Below are 24,224 nucleotides of genomic sequence, written 5' to 3' on the forward strand. Positions count from 1 at the left end.
ATGCATAAACATTTGCAGAACTTGGACCTCTTATTCACCTCAAAACAAGTATATGCAAGTATTAATTCATATGAGGAAAAAAATTGGTTATTTTACTTGCCATTTCCAAGACTAGAAACATATTTTAAGGAATGAAAGGAAAACTGTTTGAAAGTTAGAAAAACACAGATGGCTGAGAAAAGGCTGTGATCAAACAATAAGGGAAAAACAGATGTTTGGGTTCTGATGGGTCATGGTTGAAGGAAAATACTTTTATCTTCATTTCATTCAGCTTCTAAAGATTTGTCCTGCCATGGTTCTTTTGCTTTTTAAGAGAGTACTGTGGTAAGTATATCAAATATTTAACAATTCCTAGAAACATCTAGACAATTTCCACCCTTTTCTTAGTAGCATTTCCTATTGCCACTGTGTCTACCCATTTCCTTTTTACAGTTGGGTACTGGTCTGACTGACAAACCCTCATAGTTCTCTCTCACAGAAGAGAGATTCAGATAAAAGAAAAATGCAGAGAAACTGAGTGAATATGTGGTAGAGTAAATAAAACAAAAGGAAGGAATCCGAGGGTCAAAAATGGAAGAACAGGAAACCAGAGATGACACTGAACAGAGCACAATCAAAAGCACCCACCACTCCTTGAACACATCCAAGGAGACAGCGAAGGAATCAGGGAACAGAAGAAGGCTCTACAGTTGTCAGGATCCCCCAAGACACTTGTACCTCTTTCAGGTTTGAAAGGCCACAATGGTCGGGCCCAGGAGGAGGCTGATGACTATGTCCCATGGTCCATGACTTGGTAAAAGCCAGAACGTGTTAAGTGGACCTCAACTCTCCCACAAACTTCATTGCTACATATCGTTCTAGAAAATCATCAATTTCATGCAACTATGCTACACAAGGCATCTTTAGATGTAAAGCATATTGCCTGGACTTCTGAGGGTTAAAAGTGGTCTGTTGAGTTGGAAGTTTTGAAATTACTGCTAAAAAGCTCATATATATGAAGTGATAGTTACACATTATCCCACTTATCAAATCTTCCTCTGTTAACTATAAAAATGTAACAAATTCTAAATGCTGCACTACTTAGTTTGCCATGTTTGTATCATTTCTTCCTAACACTCTTAAAAACTCTTGAAGGAACAAAACAACATAAGAGTAATATGTTCATAAAGAATTTCTCAAATTTCAAAGTAAAACATGTAGCTTTACATGAATGGTTATTTGAAACACTTCTTTTTGTACACAGTGCAAAGTTATAAGCATTAAAGAACCAATTAATACCTCATGCGGTCAGAGGATGCCCCAGCACTCTGAAGCTTATCCTGCAGATGGACAATCTCTGTAGTGTACCTCTCTTCACTTTCTTTCAGCTGCTGTTGGAAATAGGACCGGAGGTGTTCCAGTTCTTGAGCATGCTGTTCTTCAAGTTGTGTTTTAAGGTTTCCTATCTCCTTCGAACAGTATTCTTGAATCTTAGGATCTATATGTAAGTTATTTGAAGGGGGGGAATAAATTACATAAGTATAAATTAACTCTCTCCCAAGTTACTAGCAGCAATGGACTGAATAATTATTGTAGTTAAAAATTTCTTCTGATATCATATGAATTACTTTTCTATAACAAATAATTATAACTTAATCTCTCATTTTGCAAAACTATATTTGATATGGGTAACAGAACTTTAACTGCGGAAAACTGAAAAACACTAAACCAGAACTCTTTCACAGAATATAATTCCAAAATATTTCAGAGATTTAAGAAAATTAGAGCATCATACTGCAAAATCTGCAAAAATATCTTATGTGCTTCAAATTGTAGTAAGCCATGAATCAGTTAAAATTTAAAGTCATTGTCTTCTCTGTCTCTCTGAATATACATACTTAAAAACAGCATATGAATCTTTTTACCCATTAGACCCTGTGAAGGGGTCTGCAGACATTCCTTTCTTGTTTCTAGATGGCTAGGTTCCTCTTCTTTCCTTCTTTCTGAAGAAGACAGCCATGGTTCTTTGACCTAAAAAATAATCAAGTAAATACAAATGACAACAATTTGTCTAGCAATAATGCAAAAAATATTAACTGTGATTATAAACATATAAGAAAGGTTGGCAGCCAATGCATAAGAGAGTGTAACCAGTGTAACAATGTGTTTCATTTTACAGCCTGAATGGCCAAATATACATTTATAGCTAGTTGTTCAGCCTGTGCAGAACGCCCACTATAAATCTCAAACTCCTCTCTCTGGATATAAACTGTTAAGTTATAATTCCTCTGACTCCAAGAAGAAGAGAAAGACATTAATATCCTCCTTGGGCCCAAGATGCAGTTTTCACATACAAGTATTTTTTGGACATGTATATTTGTCCTGGTTTCAGTTTGGATAGAGTTTGGGGGGTGGTTAATGAGGATGTATTGGATAGTGTGGGACCTGAGCATGACGTAAATGGTATGGAATAAGGGGTGGAGAATGCACTGGTTTCAGCTGGGATAGAGTTAATTTTCTTCTTAGTAACTAGTGTAGTGCTGCATTTTGGATTTAGTATGAGAATAATGGTGATAACACACTGATGTTTTAGAATTATAGAATGCTTTGGGATGGAAGGGACCTTTAAAGGTCATCTAGTCCATCCCCCCTGCAATGGGCTGGGACACCTTCAACGAGATCAGGTTGCTCAGAGCCCCATCCAGCCTGGCCTTGAATGTTTCCAAGGATGGGCCATCTACCACCTCTCTGGGCAACCTGTTCTGGTGTTTCACCACCCTCATTGTAAAAAATATTTTCCTTGTGTTCAGTCTAAATCTACCCTCCTTTAGTTTAAAACCATTACCCCTCGTCCTGTCGCAGCAGGCCTTGCTAAAAAGACTATCCCCATCTTTCTTGTAAGCCCCCTTTAAGTATTGAAAGGCTGCAATAAGGTCTCCCTGCAGCCTTCTCTTCTCCAGGCTGAATAACCCCAATTCTCTCAGCCTTTCTTCACAGCAGAGGTGTTCCATCCCTCTGATCATTTTTGTGGCCCTCCTCTGGACCCGCTCCAACAGGTCCATGTCTTTCCTGTGCTGAGGACTCCAGAGCTGGACACAGTTTAGTTGTTGCTGAGTAGAGTTTACACTAGTCAAGGACTTTTTAGCTTTCTATGCTCTGCCAGGTGCACAAGAAGCTGGGAGGGGGCACAGCCAGGACAGCTGACCCAGCCTGGCCAAAGGGCGATTCCATACCATATGACGTCATGCTCAGTATATAAAGCTGGAGGAAGAAGAAGGAAGCGGGGGACATTCGGAGTGATGCCGTTTTGTCTTCCCAAGTAATGGTTACATGTGATAGAGCCCCGCTTTCCTGGAGATGGCTGAACACCTGCCTGCCGATGGGAAGTAGTGAATGAATTCCTTGATTTGCTTTGCCTGCACGTGCGGCTTTTGCTTTACCTATTAAACTGTCTTTATCTCAGCCCACGAGTTTTCCCCCTTTTCTGATTCTCTCCCCCATCCCACTGGCAGGGAGTGAGTGAGTGGCTGTGTGGTGCTTAGTTGCTGGCTGGGGTTAAATCATGACAATATTCATCACTACACGTGACCTGCAACCATCTCTAGGTATAATTGGTTAGAGTACTCTATTTAATACATGGAAATACCTAACTCCAAATTTACTGATAAAAATCTTTCTTTAGGAATCCCAGGCCCCTGAGATGAGCGCAAAAGTTTGAAGCAAGGAAGACAACCTTGGTGGAGCAGGATCAGGTTAGGTAACAAACTGGACATGAACAATTTGGTGGTGCCTGATGGGATACACCAAGGAGCGCTGAGGGAGCTCGCCTATGTTATTGCGAGGCCATTCTCAATTATCTTTCAAAGGTCATGGTGATTGAGGGAGGTTTCTGAGGAGCAGATAAAAGCAATCCTACCTTCAAAAAGAGAAAGAAGGAAGATTTGATGAACTACAGGCAAGTCAACCTCACTTTGATATATGGGAAGGTGACAGAGGAAATAATTCTGAAAACCTTTTCCAGACACATGAAGCCAAGAAGATACTCCATTCGGGAGTAGTCTGTATGGATTTATGAAGGGGAAATCATACCTGACAAACCTTTCGGCACCAGCTCCCATTACATGCCCATAGACAAATTGATGAAGAATGGGATGGTGAGGCCGACTGAAAACTGGCTGAACTGCTGGGCTCAAAAGGTTGTGATTGGTGGCAGAAAGTCGAGCTGGAAGCCAATAACTAGTGGTGTACCTAATGAGTCAATACCAGAGCCAATACTGTTTAACCTTTTCATTAATGTCCTGGATGATGGGACAAGAGTGCACCCTCAGCAGGTTTGCAGACTGTAAAAAACTGGGAGGAGTAGTTGATACACTAGATGGTTGTGCTGCTGTTTCAAGAGACCTCAACTGGCCAGAGAAACGGGCTGAGAGGAGCCTCATGAAGCTCAACAAAGGCAAATGCCAAGTCCCGCAACCTAGAGAGGAACAGCCCTGTGCACCAGTGCATGCAGAGGACCAACCAGCTGGAAAGCAGCTTTGCAGAAAAGAACCTGGAATCCTTGGTGGGCACCACATTGAACGGGAACCAGCAATGTGCCATTATGACACAAGTCCAACAGCCTCTTCAACTGCGTTAGGATGAGTGTTTGCCATCAGGTTGAGGGAGGTGATCCTTCCTCTCTACTCAGCACTAGTGAGACACACCTGAAATGCTGGGTCCAGTGCTGCACTCCCAGTATAAAAGGGAAATGGATATACTGGCATGAGTCCAGCAAAGGGTCACAAAGGAGATGAGGGGCTTGGAGCACTTGTTGTACAAGGAGAGGCTAGGAGAGCTGGGAATGTGTACCCTGAAGAAGATAAGGTTGCCCACCAGGCTTGTGGAGTCTCCATCCTTGGAGACATTCAAAATTTGGCTGGACACAGTCTTGGGCAACCTCCTCTAGCTGACCTTGCTTTGTGCAAGGGGTTGGATTAGACACTCGAGGTGCCTTCTAACCACAGCCATTCCACGATTCTGTGACAGGGGTAGCACCTCTCCCCATTTTGTCAAATCATTGCCTTGCTCTGCCACTCAACCAGGATACATAAACACAATTTCAAACACATTCTTCACTCATCCAGAGGGAATTCATGCAACGAAGAAAATTTAAATGCTCATATACTCATATGGTATAAAAAGTTTACCTGTTTACAATCCTTCATCAGCTGTGTTTGAAGTGCTTTCAGCCTACTGTATTCTTCCATTATCTTGTGTAGAAGTGCATCCATACGTTCTTGCACAGCTAAATTACACAGATAACCAGGGACTTTTAAAAAAAATGAAATCAAACATTTTACCATAAATTTTAATACAGTGAATTGTTCACAAGTTCTTCACTGAAGAATTATCTGATAAACATTACATATTATTGAAACAAGTGAGGCCCCTTCCAAATTTAGGATGCATTTTTATATAGTATTGATATATATTAATTTTTTGGTAGAGCTGCTAGCTTCCTCTACAAAAGAAGGAGGAAAAAAAAAACCCAATACTTTTTTTCACCAATTTCCACTATAATGAAAACAGCATAAGAAAACACCCATAATAAAAAATAAAAGTGATTCAGAATAGTGAGGAAATCTCTAAAGCAGCTATTTAGGCACAGTAAGTAGCACCTGAACAAATAATTGTCAGTCTGAAATACTTGAAATCAGTATTTTTTTTTTTAACCAGCATGATAGTACAATGCCATTACCTTGAGCTTGACCTCTGTGTATTGGTAATTCTACACTCAGTTTTCCTCTCACAGCAGCAGGTCTATGGAAAATATCCTGTTCCCTATCACCAATTTCTACAGCAGCTGAAGAATGTTCTTTCTGATTGTCACACAAAGCCTGCACAACAAATGAAACAAAGAAAAAAAAAGTGAAGAATTGTTTATTAATTTATCAACCACAATTCACACAGAAAAAAAGAAAAATAGGAAAAAACAGAAAAGTAGTATTTTGTGAGTATTATCTTCTGTGGAAATGATGGCATAGATGTTCTGTTGAGTCATAAGAACCTAGACAATCTTTAAAACTCCTGATAAAAGAAACAGGTATGGAAAGACTTTTCAGCTAAAACATAAATACATGTATTTTGGCATGGCTATTTAATTTGGAACTGCCTAGTATTAAAATCTTGCATAGAAAGGCCTCCTTTATTAATGCTGAAAGCAAATTTACATTGTAAATAGCTCATTCTTGTAAACTGCAATTTTACTTGGAAGAAGGATTCTCTGTGGCAGAAATTTGTATCTTTTAGAGATTAAAATTCATCTTGTTCTCAAGTATTGAACAAATAGGATAAAAGGGGATGGTGGAAGAAAACTCAAGCAAATCATAAACAGAATGGCTCATGTTTGTTGGTGCTACGTGGCCAGCAGAATAGCTGCCATATTTACAATGAGTAGGGAAACAGAAGACTTATTCATATTATTTCCGAAGATAAATGATACTTGAAAAGAAACTTGGCCTGCCCAGAGCATACAGTGGGATTCATTATTTAAAGATTTTGGACTCAATAGACACCAAATTCAACTTACAAAAGTAAAGTCATAATTTCTCCAAAAGCTCAACATGGAATCATACAGATCGGCAGTGTTATTCCCAGCTCTGAAACGAACAATGCCAAAGACTCTCATTCAGCTGCTGCTTTCTATGAGCTATCATGGAGTCCTGCTTAATCTCTCCTACGTTGGCTCTGAAGTAAAAAAGTTCCGCTATCCACTTTCCCAAAAAGCTGTTGAAAAACGTCCAGCAAAGAAGGAAAAAAACCACAACACCAAAACGAACCATTTGAAGTATTTAAGACTGGAAAACCATGGCTTATAATGAATGGTGAAAGTAGCTTAATTTACCCAGAAATAAGTTTAATAAGTAACCTGATTGCTGGTCAAAAAGTACCTGTAAGGGCCATTGATTACTAGTAGTCTACAAAAAAAGGTATGGCAAAATAATATTATTGGTGGCTGATACTAGAATACAGACTAAAAATAAGCTTCAATTTTTGACTACAATATTTAGTTACTGAAAACAATACAGACAGCAATTTTGGTAGATTCTTAGACATTTTTAAGTCTTAGAAAGCTATGCTGCAAGTGAGAAAGAAATTGCTATCTTACTGCAGATATGAGAGAGTGATGTCCTGTGTATCAATATGTGTATGACATTAGACCTCTGTTAAATCAACAACTTATAGCCAGAGACATACAGAAGGAAAAAATTACCTCCAAACTAGCAGATACAAGACAAACATCACATAGAAGATCAAGACTAGCTATAACACAGAAGAAGTGTCTGGACAAGGACATAAAAGAGTTTAGGAAAAAAATACAAAACCCCTTGCAATGTTATTTTGGACGATCAGGTTTATCCGTCTTTAGTTTGAAATCAATGCAAACAGAAAAGCTGCAAAGAAGAGCTGTTAAAAATAATGTAGAAAAATATGATGACTCACTATACACATAATTTTTTGTTTTCAAAATTTCCATTTTAAAAAAAGACTCTTTGTTAAGTCTTACCTGAGCAAGCCTAGAACATTCCCCAGTTACAGCTTCGTTCAGCTTTTCTATAAGTCTTTGCGTAGATTTGACCTCATCATCTATGAATACAAATCATTCATATTATTTTTAAACACTATAAGCAAAACAACTTTTCAAAGGCCTAATTTCCTGCCTCGGTGAGGTTGCCTCTTCAGCTCTTAGAAAGGCATAGTTTTTTGTTCCTCTGTGTCTTGTTCCATCACACTGACAGATTCAATTATTATGGTAGAACTGCATGTTCAAGAGGAGTAAGTGGTAAGAAAGGGCTTTGTGTTTTAGTGAACTCTAGAAAGATCAAAATTTACAGAAACATACCGGAGGGCAAAGAACTTATGCCAAAAAATTACACAAGGGCAAATCATGGAATGACAGAAAAAGTAGGGATAGAAAACCAGCATGATAACATAAAAGCTCACTGAGGCAAAAAGTAGTAGCAAAGCTTACTTAATGTGGGCAGGGACCCAATGCAGAAATTCAAAGAACAGAGAATTAAACAAGCCCAAAAATATTTTGCTGATGCATTTGCTTATTATTTCAGTAAGGAATACAACCTTACAGGTGAACCTACTATATAGTTCTTTACAATTAATTGACCAAATACAAATAGCAAAACATGAATTGCAATACTTCCTATTCCTTCTTTTTTTAAAATTATTACTTTTTTTTTTTAAGTATCCTGAGTAATAGACTACTTGTAATGGGTAAATAATTTGGTACAAAACCACTTCAAAACGTTCTATAAAAACAATTTATTGGACAGCTGCCTGCACAAACTCTTATTATTGTTTTCTTTTAAAGACACTGTTTTTCTTATGAAGAACTTCACTCCCATAATTCTGGTCAAGTTACCTGCTTGTTGAATTTTCAAAGTCTGGAGCTCCAGCTGATGCATTTTTTTAAGATCATTCATCTCTTGTAGATGACGACGTACAAGCTCCTCTTTAAGACTGCAAAGTGCACTCTCCTTTTCTGCTTTCAGGTACTCACGAACCTGGTCTACATGAGCTGAATAAACCAGGGATAGGCAAATGCGCTGTGCTTCCATCTGTAGCTGTAAATCAGTCTTTGAATGAAAGGACACATTTTACACAGAGTGAGAAACAAGAAAACAAAAAAGTCCCATGTTTGCGAATTTCTGAAATTAATAATGTGTTGAATGGAATGCTCCATACATGGTATGCATTAGGTAAATTTAAATATACACAGTTAGGAAAACTGAATTGTAACAAAATAGTAGGACACTTCTTCAACTGAAAATAAAAATCGAACTAAAATCAACAAAACTCAATATGCTTCAATTCCTATTTTGCAACAATAAAAACCCAACAAATTTTACCCCGATGAAGTGAGAGTAATATCGCTACCAAGAGAGTAAGTTAAGAAAGTTCACTCCAAATAGAGAAAAAAAGCTATTATTAGCAGGCCTTAAAAACATTGATTTCCAAGGCTTGCAGTTCTAATCTGCTCTTTTGGGGATGTTATTGCTAAAGCAAAAACATGTTTAGGATATGCCAATAATCAGCTATTTCGAGTCCAAGTTTGAAAAAGGTTTTTAGACACCTCTGGACCATAATGTCTTTGTAGTTCTATGGCAGGAAAATGCAAGACACTTATCACATCCTCATTAAAAAAAATAAAATACATTATACAGTTGTAGCTCTCTTCTGTAATCTCACAACTGTTTCCAATGTGGCTTTGCTTGTGATTTTATGTCTTGAATGAATGTCAATGAATGTCAATGAATTTTATGTCAATGAATGAACTACAACACAACATAAAATTAGGCAGTGGTGGCATTAGTTCACTGTTAGGTGGATTTTTAGAACACGAAAAAAAAACAAACTAAAAAAACAGAAGAAGACTCGTTAACATCTATTTCTACAAAAAAATTAGTTGCATACTTCTTGCAGCATGCTATTCAACTTAATCACTGTATATAAATGTAAAGCAAGATTTATGATTCCAGCACCTAATTAAATACTGGTAATTCAACACTTAGCTATTTTTATGGGCAAATAACAATCCTTTCCATACTACCTGCAATTCATTTACAATACCAAAAAATACAAGCAAAATTTCTCCAGCAAAAGATAGAGTTGGTTAGAATCACACGATATGCATAACTTCCATATCTTCACACATTTCTCTTCTCACGCTCACATCCAGATACATGTCTTAAGAAGTGATAACAGCATATACACAAAAATTTTGATAATGGAAGATTGGTACCTCACAAGTTTGATATTTCACAAGTTTGATAAGTGAAAGTCAATAGTTTCATTATCTCTTTATATTGTTTGAATGAGTACTTAACTGAAATGTTAATCACAAATTAAAAAATTATTTCCTGAATAAGTTTTCACCTCAAGTAAGTAAGTTAAATGCTCTATCAAAGTGTAAAGTGCTCTAGATGTCTTCTCCTTACCTTTTTTTGTTGTTTCTGATGTAATTAAATGTAAGGAAAGAGTATTTCTTTCACTGAAAAATAGCATCCTCATACACATAGCCTATGGTTATCATTCTGGTCATTCATGTAACCACTTTCAACCATTGGCCACACTGCCACACAAGACCACACATCTGTACTTCAAAGAAGTTAATAGGAAAAATATGACGCAAATTTCCAAGTGCAAATTTTCAAGGTAAATTATTTTCTATACTGCTTTACGTAACGTACCTGTTCGGATTTTAAGGCATCCACTTGCTGCTGAAGATTATTATTTTCACTCTGTGTAATGGCTATTAACGATGTTTCATCTGTTATCCTGTCTGTCATCCCATGCAAATGTTCTACAAGAGACTGCTGTTCTGGTTTCAACATTTGCTGAACATCCTTTCTTTTTGTTACCTCATGACTGATATCTTTACCTGAACCTAAATTTCCTCTTACATTTATTCCTTCATCAACTTTTTTCCTTGGACCAGGGGTTTTATTTCTACTTTCAGATGCTGGAGCAGCAGTCTTCAGAGCTTTTCCTTTAGAGCATTTTGTCTTAGAGTCATTACTACTACTATTTCCTCTCTGAGCATGGCTAATTATGACTTCTAGGTCTTTACATTTTGCTAGAACTTGTTCTTTCTCATCTTTTAAGGATTTAACTTTCTCATTTAAATGACAAATTTCACTATGCTTTGACTTCAACTGTTCAGAGAGATCAGAAAGTCTCAGGGATAATTCCAGTTTCTCACGCTGGGTAACTTCAAGCTTTTCCATAAGTTCTGTTGCATCTTTCTCAACAACTTCTCCAGCTTCAAATGTGTCTGCCCTGGACACCTTGATTTCTTTACTCCCTTCAAAACCAGAAGTTTTAGTTTTAAATAAAACTGGTCTATTGCTTTCTAAGTGGTGAAGTTTTTCATTCAAAGCTTTGAGTTTGCTTTTATATTCAGCTTCCTGCTTATTCTTGTTCTCTTCTAACTCAGTTTTTGCCTTCAGAAGACTTGCACATTCTTTCTGCAGCTCTTTATAATTAGCTTCAAGTTTCTTCTCAGTAAATGAAAAGGCACCCTTCTGCCTTTCGGTATCCTCTTGGAGCTGACCATTTTGGTTTTTAAGTTGCTCATTTTCAGTAATCAGCTTTTCTATTTTTTTTTGCAAGTCCAAAATTTCTGACTTACAGCTAACACTGTTGTTAAAAATAACATTTTCTTCAGAGCTTACCAACATACTTTTTAATTTCTCTTCCAGACTTTTGTTTTCCCCCTTAAGAAGGTTATTTTGTGTTTCAAGTTCAGAACATTTTTTTTGAAGGCTATCTTCTCTCTCCCTCATTTGTTCCTGCATCAACTCAGTTTTAAGCTGCAGTTCTTGAATTTCTTGTTCAAGGGTACCTTTTTCTTTTTCCTCTTGCCTAAGCACTTCAATCTCTTTCTGCAGCTCATGGATCTGAAGTGTCATTTCTTCAGATTTAGAATTTACAACAGACTGCTGTAAATCTTTTAGGTTTGAAATCTCTAATATCAACTGATTTTGCTTTGTGATTAAGTTGTCCTTTTCATATTGCATGGCTTCTATCTTTTGACTCATTTCATTTTGTATCTCATCTAACTGCTGTTTATGGTGCATATTCAAAGTATCTTTAAGGCTTTCTATGTTCACCATGTGCTCTTTTTGTAAGTCATCTTTAAGTCTGGAAAGTTCCTCTTCATGACTAAACAGAAGCTTTGTCCTCAGTCTCTCTAATTCTGCTTCTTGAGATTCTGCCATCCTGTCCAAAACTGCATCCTTCTCCCTTTCTAGCATTTCAAGTTTTATTTTGTAATTTGTGACTTCTGCCTCATGTTTTAATTCCAATTCCTTCCTAAATTCGGAGGCAGAAGCCAGTTGAGTTTTTAAATCTTCAATCACAAACTGGTATTTTTCAGCTTCATTTAATCTACATTCCATATCCACTATAGTTTGTTTGGCTCTTTGAACCTGCTCTCTTGAAAAATTTAGTTCTTGGAAAAGATCTTCAATTTTAGTTTGTTGAAGAGACTTCTCTGCTGAAATGACTTCCATCTGTTGTGACAATTCTTGCTTTATTTTCTCCCTTTCATTATCAGCATCTTGCAATTTCACATTCAATTCATTAATTTTAATATTCATTAAATGCATTTGATCTTTATTAACATTCTCATTCAAACATAGACTTGAAGTTTTCTCCAATTCTACTTTTTGCTGCAAAAGACGCTGTTCTATTTCCATTGCATGTTGCTTAATTAATTCTTGCTTCATTTGTACAATCTGCTGGCCATGCATTTCATCTAATTCAGCCTGAAGTTGTGCCAGTCTCCTTTGTGTTTCTAATTCCATTCTTTGCACAATGTCAGCTTCAGACTGGCTGTCTTTATAACATCGTTTCTGCAATTCTTCCACAGTTCCCATTAATTGTTTTATTTCATCTGAACATTGTCTTTCTTTCTGTTTGTAGGTGGTAAGTTCAGCTCTCATATTACTTATCTCCTGGTTCTTTAGTGAAATCTGTTCTTTCAATTCTTCAAGTAATTTACTGACATCTGATAATTTTTCCTTAAGCTGAAATGAATTTTTTTCTTCTTCTCCAAGTTTTGCTTCCAGCTCTTCAACCAATGCTTGTTTTTCTTGTAGTTTACTCAAATCTTCTCCCTCATTTTTGTGTTTTTCCTTTAAAAAACGAGCAAAACCATGTTGTTATTTTTAGCTCATTATCTGAACATATAAGAACACTTATAGACTTAGCTATTTAAACACAATGCCTTTCTTTAGAAGGCTAGTCATCATTTATAAAAAATAAATATAAATTATTTGTTGACCTCATTTGGAGGTTTTCTGTACTTTTAGAATAAGTGACAATCCCTGCCCGTCTCCCCTGTCCCCCCAAAAAAATCACTTCCATTTTTGACAGTTGTGTTTGGATGCTTAAAAAAAAACAACCCTTTGTCTGTTGTCACTTTTAATGACATTTAGTTTTTTTAGGTACTTTTAAGATGTTTTCCATGAAGGATAATTAAAAAAAATGTACATGAAGAAAAGAATTCATTCTTTCCTTAAAACAGAAAAGATTGTTCAAGCAGGTAATTTTAATTTTTTTTTCCTAACAAAATAATGTCATTTAATGAAGGCATTCTAATATACAGTATAGTTTCATCATCTGTTGTAAACATTTCTGCAATTTTTTAAAACATGATACATAATACTGACATACATAAAAATTTCAGTTTTAAATTATACACATATTATGTGTTAGTAAACAGAGGCAGTCTTAAAAACTTAAAATCTTTGTATGCATTATACGCAGTACACTCATAATCTGTGCTTTGGTCCTTAAATTTCAAAGGAACTACAAAATCCTGAAAAGAAAAAAAGAGATTAGGAAAAGAGATCTTTCTAGTAAGGAACATACCATTTCATATGTTGTGATTTTGTCTTGAAGATGTGTAATCTGCACTTCAAATTCTTCATTCTTTTTTTGATAATTCTTCAGCAGACATTCTTGCTCTTCCAGCTGTTGCTGATGTGAAAGTATCTGTTGCTTGGCTTGCAATAAATCAGCAGCTGTGCAACTATGGCTGGTGTTCCTTAGGGCTTCACTTGCCTGCAACTTGAATGTTAAAAAAATAAAATCTAAAATACATCAAGTTTTTCAGAAACAGCTTGCACTACAGAAAGAGCAATCTTTACTTTCTTCTTCCACATCACAAGCCCAAAGACTATTGCAAAATTTTATAAGTTCTTTTAGAAGGAACTGAAATATCCTTATTCTTTTGGGATGGCCAAACGATACAAAATATTTAATATTAAATTGATTTATGGTGAGCTAGCACAGGACAGCAGTGTCTCAAAAACAATTCTAACTAGTAAAATGAACTAGTTTGTAGTTACTGTCTCCAAAATAAGATTTTTGATAATAAAAACTCAGCTTCAGAATATAATCCAACTGAAGCTCAAAAAAGCTATATAAAGTACTTAAAGAGCACAAAATAGTACAATATTCAACTGCAACACTGTAAACTGTAGTCATGCAGATTAACAGTGTCCATGGCACCTCAATCACCAGTACTTTTTAGAACAAATGCTTCTCTGAAACTTGACTTTGTTATTTAAATTACCTGCAAATAACACCACAAGAGGCAGGTTTTACCCAAAAATATAGGAAGGACTGGAGCATGAAATGGTGGCCCACTAAATTTAATGGCTGGTTGTTTTGATTTCAAAGGGAACAGGTTGGATTTCAGCCCAAAGCTCTGAGAACTAATTACACAAGTGTTTTCCCCTAAGATAACTGCCATCATTCAGTATTTATCAGATGCTATCACCACATACTAGGGAAGAAAACAGACTAATCTTTATTATTTTATAATGAATTGGTACAATAAACCAGGTACTATAATGATAACTGTAGGATTGGTAAAGTGACTGCTGATCTATACTAAGAGACCAATTCTTAAAAAATGCACAAAAAATTCTGTGTTTCTACAGGAAGTAGCCATTTATAGACCCTCCAAGGTGACACCAATTTTCAAACCTAAATAAATATTGGTAGCGCTGTAACTTACATGCTGAAACTGAATTTGCAGTTTTTGACTTTGTTCAGTAAGCTCTAAGAACTCCCTCATAGTTTCATCCTTTTCTTTCCGTGCCTGCTGTAGGTTAGTAGTGAGCTGAGTGATAATGTCATCTCTTTTTTTGATAGCAGCTTCAAATTCTTGCAGCTACAAAAGATAGAATTTAAACTATTAGTGCACATCAAAGCCACAGACAAAAAAAATACTAACTTATTCTAGTTAAGCAGGAATACGTCATCCCTAACCTCTCCATTTAAAAGATGTCACACAGACCTACTAGAACATTTATGTTTTCACAAACTCTATTTGTAAATACTTCAGAAACAGATTTTTTCCCCCCATTTAACAATATATGACCTCTCCATAAAATATATTTATCAAAGAACAAAATCTGAACCTTTAAGAAGCTTAATCAGTTAAATATATAAATTGTTTTCAAACTAAAAGCGTGGCCACATAAACAAGCCATCATAAAGGATGGCCAGAGTATCTACTTACGGTGTTTCAACAATTTTGTACAACTACTCATGTCACTTTTCCCACAATAAATGCAAGTTATAACATTTCTCACTGAAAGTGCAATAAATTGCATTCATCATACTAAAAGTATATAATAGATACCATGCAGTATCCTACACTGTGAACCCAAAGAAATTATTCATAAACACACGAGAAAAATCAGCTCAAGCTGCAGAACTGATACAGCGTATTTAATAGGTGGATCTTTTGTAATTTGTAATGATGAAGAAATAATAAAAGTATGGAAAAAATTCCTTTGCAAATGTTTTGTTTTTTGTAGGATTACACTCAGGCAGCCAGAAATTCTACAATATTAATTGGGACTATTTTCATGTGCAATTAAATATTAATATAAATAGATGTTACTCACTTTAAAGTCACTTTGTCAATCTGAACTCATTCAAGGCTAGTGGAAGCTTCATCTCTACATATTGCAAATTTCTTAAACTATCAGTCACCTTCTGTAACTGTTTTGTTTACAATGCTCCCAAAAAGAAGCTTCTCCAGGTTATATACTGAGTCTTGAAGTAACATTATAATGCGTCCAGATAAAGCTTACTAACTGAGGGGACAGGGACAATATTCAGTGGGACATAAAAACAAGAAGTGCCTTAAACAAGCCAAACTATGCAAAGAATTTGAGAAAATTCTTTCAAAGTTCTTTTCAGAGCACTGCAGTGAACTCCTACTTTAAAAGCATGGATCTAGTGGAAATACTAGATGTTTGTTATAATAGAGAAAATTAGGAACAGATCAGACACTTTAGTGTGTCATATCATTCCTTTTGCACCTGTTCAATGAAACTGAATAACTAAATTTATCTGTTCTGATCCACACATTGTTATATGATAACTTTCAACTTTTTTTATTCAATCTTTTTCTTTAACAAACAGGCAGGACTAAAGCACACAACATATCTTCCCCACTCCCCTTTTACAATTCTTTTGTTTCTTCTGAAAAATAAACCATATGCATTTCTCAACTGAGATATTATATGCTGTACCACTATCATACAAGAATATGCTGCAACTATTAAAATAGTATTGTACCACAGCCTGTTTTGTTTTAATATATTTTGAGTTCATTTTAAAAATAGTAATCATAGCCATTTAAAAAATGCAAACATTTTAACTTTCATCTTTTTCAGGAAAAACTAACAGTAGTCACAATTGTGAGAAACTGAAATTATGTTTATGTTCTTTATTATTCTATAATTATGACCATCATGTTTAGCACAACAGGTACAAGACACAGTAATTAGAAGCTAAGTTTGACTTAAAATGCAACACCAGAGATTCACCAACAGACAAAGGAATGATAAACCACCTCCTCCAGGGCAACCACTTAAAGACCACTCTACTATGGTGGAAAACATGACATCCATTTTCACGGATAAAATACAAATGAAAGCAGAAAAAATTATAATTGTGCAACAATAATGAAGGTGAAAACGACTGAATATTAGAACAATTCTGGTATTCTGTAGTACTTTGCAAAAAATAGAAAAACAATGATGTAATCTGAATCCAAATTAAAAGAGAGAGATAAATAAGACATGAAGCATGACAAAGCACTGACTTCAGTGCATTGCACCACTTCCTTAAACTGGAAGAATAAGTATTTAATATTCCTTACTTTAAAACATATATTCAAGCTCCAATGGTATTTCTGAAGTAAGAAATGCTTCCCTGTAACCCCAAGTTATTAGATGTTTACTAAAACATTCTGTCACAGTTGCCTTGCATTTCAGACTGTGAAGTCTGACATACAAATACCTTTTTGGTTCAAGGATCAACTCAGTTGTATCACTCATTAGGAAGTAAAACCTGAGTTTTTTGATCTTGGAGGAACAGGAAGGTATTAAAGAAATGCAGTCTTTGCACAACTAGAGAAGAATTAGGGCTTTTCTTGAAGAAAATCATCTTTCCATTCCTGTTTTGAAGAAAGTCACTGTGAAGAAGACTGGAATTCTAGTTACAAAATACAGAGAAAAAGGACACACAATGGAAATGCCATTCAAAGAAATAGAGCACATGGTATGCGACTGAAAGAAATTACGTGTAATTCTATACCACACACTGACTGCATTCTGAGCAACTATCATTAAGTGTGAACTCTTTCAGGTGATGCTCTGCATTTTTGCACGTAACCGAGTAGCAAGCAGAAAGCAACATAAGGTAATTATACCTGTTGCAATCCTTCTGTACCATATGCTGCCCTCATTTCTTCTAGCTCTCTGTTTAGCTCTTCAATTTCTTGCTGCTTCCCAGCCAATTCATTCTCCATCACCTCTAGCTGCATGTGAGAGTGCTGCATTCCATGCTCAGAACAAATCTCTCCAACTCCAAATTCTTCTTCCTAAATCAATCCAAGTTCCTTAACATGCCATTTTTTATGCTTTATCACAGTAAGTAAATGCAAATATTAAATTCTGTATCAAACGCCACCTCAGTACATTAACATACAATACAGCATTGAAGATCTTATTGCCATGGTAACCTCCTTTGTTAGTATAATTCACACCTCAAAAGCACTGACATAAAGCGTTTCTGCAAGTTCTGCTTTATAATCTTAGCCTTAATAGAAGTAGTAAATTGTTTTGCATTTCAGGTTTAACGATACACTATATTAACAAACAATGCAGATGCAGAGCACAGCATGCAAAATAAAGTATTAGTCAGCAACATAGTTTTTGTTCAAGACAAATTGTTCAAGGTTTTTAGTATTCACCATTAGTATTACGATTCAATTTGCAATACTGTACCCTGATTAAGTCTGCAGGTATAGCTGTTCTTGTCACAAAACTGCAACCATTTACCTGTATAAAGACAATTTCTAAATACATTATTATTTGAAATAAAGCTTGATTTCTATTTTCCATTCATTTGAATCTTACGTGATGATTCCTGCAGACCCACAGGAATTTTTATGCTACAAAAATTTGTTTCATTTGAAATACAAAATGGCTTTATATATAGTAAATTGTATCAAAGTAAGCATAGGTAACAGGTAAAACACACAAAATTGCAAAAATAGGTACTACTGTCTAAAAACAAAAGCCATATTACAAATTTAAACATCTAGAGAAAACAAAGGAATTCAGATTTAAAGGTCAATGCAAAGCTTTATACTTTAAATGATTAAAATGAAATACTATTGCATTTTAAGTTATATGTTTAATATTTCTATATATTACTAAACATAGTTATGCTTTCTAAAAGATATTTATACACCCCAAGATTTACTATTTCTGAAAGCCACCAATCTCTCAATACTGGATGAAAGGCAGTATCATCGACTCTCATCCTCAATTTGGAGGTATTTCTTAAGATTGAAAAAGAGTAGAAATTATATATTTAACATAAGACATTTGGAAAAAATCCTCTTTCACTCACCTAACACTGCAACCCCTTTCAGCTTCTGTGAGAATTTTGGTTCTACAGACTGTGCAAACCAATAATGATGAACGTCCAAAAGGCAAGCACAAGCCAAAGTAGCAGTTATAGGTTAAAAAAAAAAAGAAAACCAAATGAAAAGAATATGCTATGTACTTGTGAGTAACCATAACAGACAGGCAGGCTTTTAAAACAGCAGACCAATGTTTTAAAATGAGAAAGCAAGAACAGCTGTATTTCCCCTCAGAGCTGTTTATTACATCAGAGCCTGAAACAAAAATAATGGTACTAGAGATGGAAAGGCATCATAGCATTTCAGACCCAAATATTCTGTTAACATCAAAAAAAGAAGCTATACTGCTCAGACATCTGCCATAGTCTAGATCAGGGCTTATTTACAAAGGACTACCATGCCTGAGAAAATCAATAAGTTACTTGACATGGAAGTACACTGTTATAAATGGGATCAATATAGTCATGGAGTTTGTATTAAGAGAATGAATATACCTGCATTAGACAAGAATCTGCAGAGCTGACACAGTGCCCTTTCAATTCCTGCCTTCCTCAGTAAAAAGGAAGACACCAGAGAGAGTTTACTACCTTATTTTAGAAAGAATAAAGAAAATTGCAGCAAACAGCAGTCCAGGCAACTCATAGAGGCACTGCACATCGTTTGTGTATTGCCAGATGTTCACTCTACATTCAGACACACAAGTGTCTACACAGCGCCTGGCACCAATGTCTTTATTCAGATTTTGGTGCTTGTCCCAGATTAATAACACTAGTAGTTTAATAGAAACGCTATTATGAAATACTACTTTTCCTTTTTTTTTGTAACTCCCATTTTATTTAGGCTTAATTGATAAACATGTAGTGTATGATTCTTGTAATCTACCACAGTGGACACACTTCTCTTCCTGTGAATCATTTCTGTGTGCAACAATCAAAGACTCTTAGATGCTTTATAACAAGAGCTACTAGGAAAGACATAAAAGACTTATCTCATTAGATGTTCCAGAAGCCTTAGCAGCTGAAATTTTTACAAAAGACCTTTTACTTGTAAAACGGATTTTGCTATACACATTCAAAACAACTGTCTGGAACTTCAGAAATCCCACCTCATTTCACAGGAGCCTAGCTCTTAGGCACCACAAAAGTGAACCACAGCAACACGGTAGTCCATGCTGTTTCTCATCTGATACCTTCTCTTTTCAAATGCCTTTCTGGTAAAGTGCAAGTTGAAACATGCCAAGACAACAAACTGCACTGTAATCTGTGGGAAAAGCAGCCAGACCGCCGCGGCAGGGTGCTGTGCTGATGGGAGCCTCGCGAGCAGCCTGGCAACTTCAGGCATGACAGAAATTCTGCTGTGTCAGAGCAGACAGACAGTTGGGGCTGAGTTATTAGCTTCAAAATATCTTAATTTAAAATTAATTTTTCACTCATCTGCAATATATGAAGACTGTAGTCCAGATACCAACTTCGGTGTTTAGAGATGTCTACACAAGGCCTAATGGACTTTTTGTCTCATGGCCCCAGCGGTTTACCCGTACAGAGATCTTCCACAAGCCCATAAATACTACTGACGTAGACTCTTATAATTTCTTCTTTTAAAGCTTTGCAGTTCACCTTTAACGCTGAAATGTCCTTATGCTTTAACGCCTTATGATGTGCTTAGTTACACATCCCAGCAAACAATTAAACATTTAAAGAAACAATCAAACCGCACAGCATTTTAAGATAATGGAAGCGAGGAGTAACAAGAGTTCTGGATATAATAGCATAAACAAATAACCACAAAGTAAGAAAAAATTAAATTTTACAACACATTAGCTACTCAGGAGCAACTGTTTTGGTGAACAAAAGACATGAAAAAAGTGAAGGTTATGGAAGTCCCTCGAAGGACATTCTGTCTGGTTTTTCTTTCTTGCTTATATTTTCAAAATAATTCACAGAAATAGTATTTACTAATATTAAGTAAAATATAATTTGTAGTCTATTGGCTAAAAATAAAGGTACAATTTATATTTCATCATCATCACTTTATATGCTTAAGACAAACGAAAGGAATCTTCTTCCAGAGAAACATAAGGAAAACCAACTTCCACCACTGAATTAAAGCAGCGATTCATGACAATTGCCACCAGAGGTCAGGATTAAATTTATGAAATCACTGTACCCCTTTTAATGTTCCTTAGACCTTGGAAGACCTGAAACTGTACCTCAGAAATATCAATAATAATGCATAATGTGTAACTACTTATAACATTAATGCCAGTACTACAGAGATTTCCCTTTATAAGTACCAAATTCATGCTCAGCATAGTTCAATACATACCGTTCAATCACTGACAAATGTAGAAAATACCTTAAGGCATGAAAATAATACAAACTATTACAGACCGGCAAGCAGACTTCTGATTTAAAAAGTGCTTTGATTTGGTAGTAGAAACATACAGAAGTATCTGAAATGGATTAATAATTTTATCTCATGCTTTCATTCCCTGCTCCCCCCTTTTCTTTTACATTTCGGACATCTGATTCCTTCACAAAAAATAATACACTTCCAACACTGCTTGTCAATGTTCTTAGCCTCTCCTCAATTTTCTAGTTATGTCACAACTGACTATATGAAACTTAGCTAAAATTAGAAATTAGGGTAACTTGGGAAAATGAATTTCAGTTTTTGTGGTTTTTTTTTTTTTTTTTTTTATATTCCATAAACAAAAAACATTTTCAGTTTGTGATGAAAGTAATTATAATCATTTAATATAGCTAAGGTTAATAACTTTTCTGATGGCTTTTTAAAATATCACGGCTAAATATATTTTTCTATATATTAATAGCACACAACAGAAGATTTTGTGGTTAAGGTTGAGGTATAGAATTTCATTAACATTTAAAAAAAAAAGAACTTTGTAGACTTCATATTAACCATCTTTTCAGAGGTACGCTTTGCAATTTGGGAAGAGAGTCAATAAAAGGGGGAAAAAAAATGAGGTGGAACAGTCTTTCAGATGTACTGTAAAATTGAGGCATATGGAAAATATATGGGGGCAACTTTACCTTACACAGTTATAAAAAAAACCAAAAAATTCTAACTGTTGGAAAAAGCCTAACTTCCCTTAGTTCCGAGTTTAGACCACAACCTTAAACAGCTAAGCACCATTACAATTTAATTTAAGACTATGCAGGTAGGTTTCATTCTTGCTCAAACAGAATAATTTGTTACAAAAGGCAAGCTGGTCACAGGAAGGATTTATGAGTCTTCGGTTTGACTACTACCTTTGATAGTGTAGGCTTTTAGAGAGGTGGCAGAACAAAACTAAACAAGAGACTGTATTTACAATGAAATTCCTTCAAGACAAGAAGTCTTATACAAACATTCACTGGTTCCTTCAACTTTGCTTAGACCACTGTATTGGCTTATAATTGTGTGTCTGATGAGTCTCCTAAAGAGGGAAATACTTATCACTGAATTTTATCCAATTCCTCAAGAGAAGGGGCTGAAGAATTAAAACCATCTGACTTATTTTACTAACTACAAAAAAACAAATTATTTATGATGTGTTTCACTTTGAAGCATGACAGCCTCGATTTCAACATAATTTCTGACAAAAACCACTAAAAAGAATACAGATGTTCTAAACAATGAGGGAAAAGATGGATCAACAAGCCTATGTTTCTACAAATGTGTGGTTTCTTAGCATTCCAAAAAAAGGAGGTCATGTACCTGAAAAAAAGGTAAGCTCAAGATCTCATACAACTTCATAATTATGCTGTTACAGACAAAATTTAACTTATTCTTGTCTTCTTCAACTGAAAAGGCTTCAGATTGCTTTATTTAGAGGGTGGCCATGAATGTAAGTAAAGCTTTTAATAATAAAAGTAACATTACAGCTGACATGAAACACATTGAAAATTCAGTTTCTAAAATATATGCATTCCTAAGCATCTTGTTTCCTCATTGCAGATACCAACCAATTGTAATGAACTGGAATTAAAAAGAGCTTATTAAGATAGCAACTCTCACCACTTGAGTTTGTTTTTCACCAGATCCAGTATCACGTTACTACTCACAAGTTTTGTGTTGCCTACTTATGTCTTAGAAAACAACTCTCATGGAGGTAAAAAGCCTTTTTGCAGGAATGAGAATAAGAAGTGCCTAGAAATGCATCTGTCATTGCATTTTTGAGGAAAACTGCAATTTTGAGGAAATCTGCAACTTTTTAAAAGGCACATTCAGAAGGCAGTCTGGCTGTAATTCTATTGCCTTTAGTATCTGAAAAATTGCTCCCTAATATACTCCGTAGGCAACTACAGAAATCTTTGAAGAATGAAGCAGGGTAAAGTTAAGTGTTTAGATGTGAAAATTCATTTTAAAATAAGAGATTTGAATTAAACTGATTCTAACAACAAAACACTAAAACCCAGAATGTATCCACAATTATCATGAGGCATTATGCCAGATCTTTTCTGCATTCTGTCTCCTTGTGCAAAGGTGAGGTTTCTTGAGCTTTTGCAATCAGTCTCCAGCATTGCTTCCTACAACCTCAGAAGTGATCAAAATTTCTTAGTTGTATTTCATTACATACGTAATACCTCTTTCTTGTAAAAATACGTGAACATCAATGCCATTGTCAACTGTTTTCAAGAGTTCATTCTTCACATACTGCATATTCCATTTAATAGTAATCACATACCATGGTGACGCATATTCTAAAAAGGTGCAGTAAGGTCATAGCAGTTGTTCAAAAGTGTATTTGCTACATTCTCAACGGCCAAACTGTGTGCACATACTGCCCTATCATCTTACCATACATAAAGCAAACTCAGATTCTTTTTGTTCTTTGCTACGTTAATTCCTTGGACAAAATAAACCACATTTTATCTATGAAAAATACTAAATCTTTAAACTGTTGTTTTGTTTTTTTGTTTTTTTTTTTCTTTTCCCCAGGTAGAGTTTGCTTCAACCCCTTGCACCTATCCCTCCATAAAAATCTTTTTCTTTCTTTCATTTACGGCACTGCCCAGCAGCTGGGCTGCAATCTTCAATTCCAAAAGTGTCAGTCTCAGATATATATATATGTTTTTTTTAATTTCCTATCACAAAAAACATGCCATAAGAATGATCATGACTGACCAGACCAAGGGTCCATATGGTTCAGTACTCTGTATTTGAAAGTAGCCAATAATGAATGTGAGGGAACGTTTTCCCTGTACTCCCAAGTGCCTTCTCCCAACACACCAGAAGAAAGTGAGGGTGCTTATAAACAAGGACAGGAGGAAAAAGTGGGAGAGAAAGAGTCAAACTGGGGAAGACAGGGACAGGAAAAGAACTCAACTAAAAAGGCTGAGACAAAATCTATGGAGGAAACTGAAAGTGGGATTTGGTGAGGGAGGCTGGAAAGAAAAACTACTGCTTACATCTAGAACAAGCTGAGCTGAACATTAGGAAGATCGCAACATAAGAAGAGCGAATAAAGGACAAGAGGTTTTCAAGGGAGATGAAGAAAAAAATATTAAAAGAAGAAAGAAGGGAAGAAAAATGCTTGGATAAAGTTGGAAAGGCTGGGAAAGAAACTGGGATTTGGAATGACTGAGGAAGAAAAAGGAAGAATAGAAACAGGCTGAAAAGCCTATAAGGCTGAGCTAAGAAACCAAGCAAGGGGAAAAAGGAGCGGGGCAAGGGAAGGTGAAAAGATTGACAGGAGCTATTACAGAGAAGGGAAGAACTT

General features: G+C 35.6%; 1 protein-coding gene across 13 annotated transcripts in view; it reads right to left on the bottom strand.

Annotated features, from left to right (window-relative positions):
* Positions 1 to 24,224, bottom strand: part of AKAP9 (A-kinase anchoring protein 9) — a 120,868-nt gene that overhangs the window by 62,387 nt on the left and 34,257 nt on the right. For 5 of the 13 annotated variants that reach the window (XM_082323955.1, XM_082323960.1, XM_082323964.1 and 2 more), the window contains exons 4-14: positions 17,856 to 17,909; positions 17,279 to 17,449; positions 14,564 to 14,719; positions 13,411 to 13,608; positions 10,224 to 12,671; positions 8,396 to 8,609; positions 7,526 to 7,605; positions 5,717 to 5,855; positions 5,166 to 5,287; positions 1,905 to 2,010; positions 1,279 to 1,477 (exon numbers count right to left, since the gene is read on the bottom strand). In XM_082323955.1, the coding sequence (XP_082180081.1) occupies positions 1,279 to 1,477; positions 1,905 to 2,010; positions 5,166 to 5,287; positions 5,717 to 5,855; positions 7,526 to 7,605; positions 8,396 to 8,609; positions 10,224 to 12,671; positions 13,411 to 13,608; positions 14,564 to 14,719; positions 17,279 to 17,449; positions 17,856 to 17,909 (3,887 nt within the window). Of the gene's footprint in view, positions 1 to 1,278; positions 1,478 to 1,904; positions 2,011 to 5,165; positions 5,288 to 5,716; positions 5,856 to 7,525; positions 7,606 to 8,395; positions 8,610 to 10,223; positions 12,672 to 13,410; positions 13,609 to 14,563; positions 14,720 to 17,278; positions 17,450 to 17,855; positions 17,910 to 18,486; positions 18,816 to 24,224 lie in introns of those variants that run through there. The other 8 variants (XM_082323958.1, XM_082323963.1, XM_082323966.1 and 5 more) reach the window with 6 other exon arrangements.

Source organism: Platalea leucorodia, assembly GCF_965183815.1.
Source record: "Platalea leucorodia genome assembly, chromosome: 1".
In the NCBI taxonomy this organism is placed as follows: domain Eukaryota; kingdom Metazoa; phylum Chordata; class Aves; order Pelecaniformes; family Threskiornithidae; genus Platalea; species Platalea leucorodia.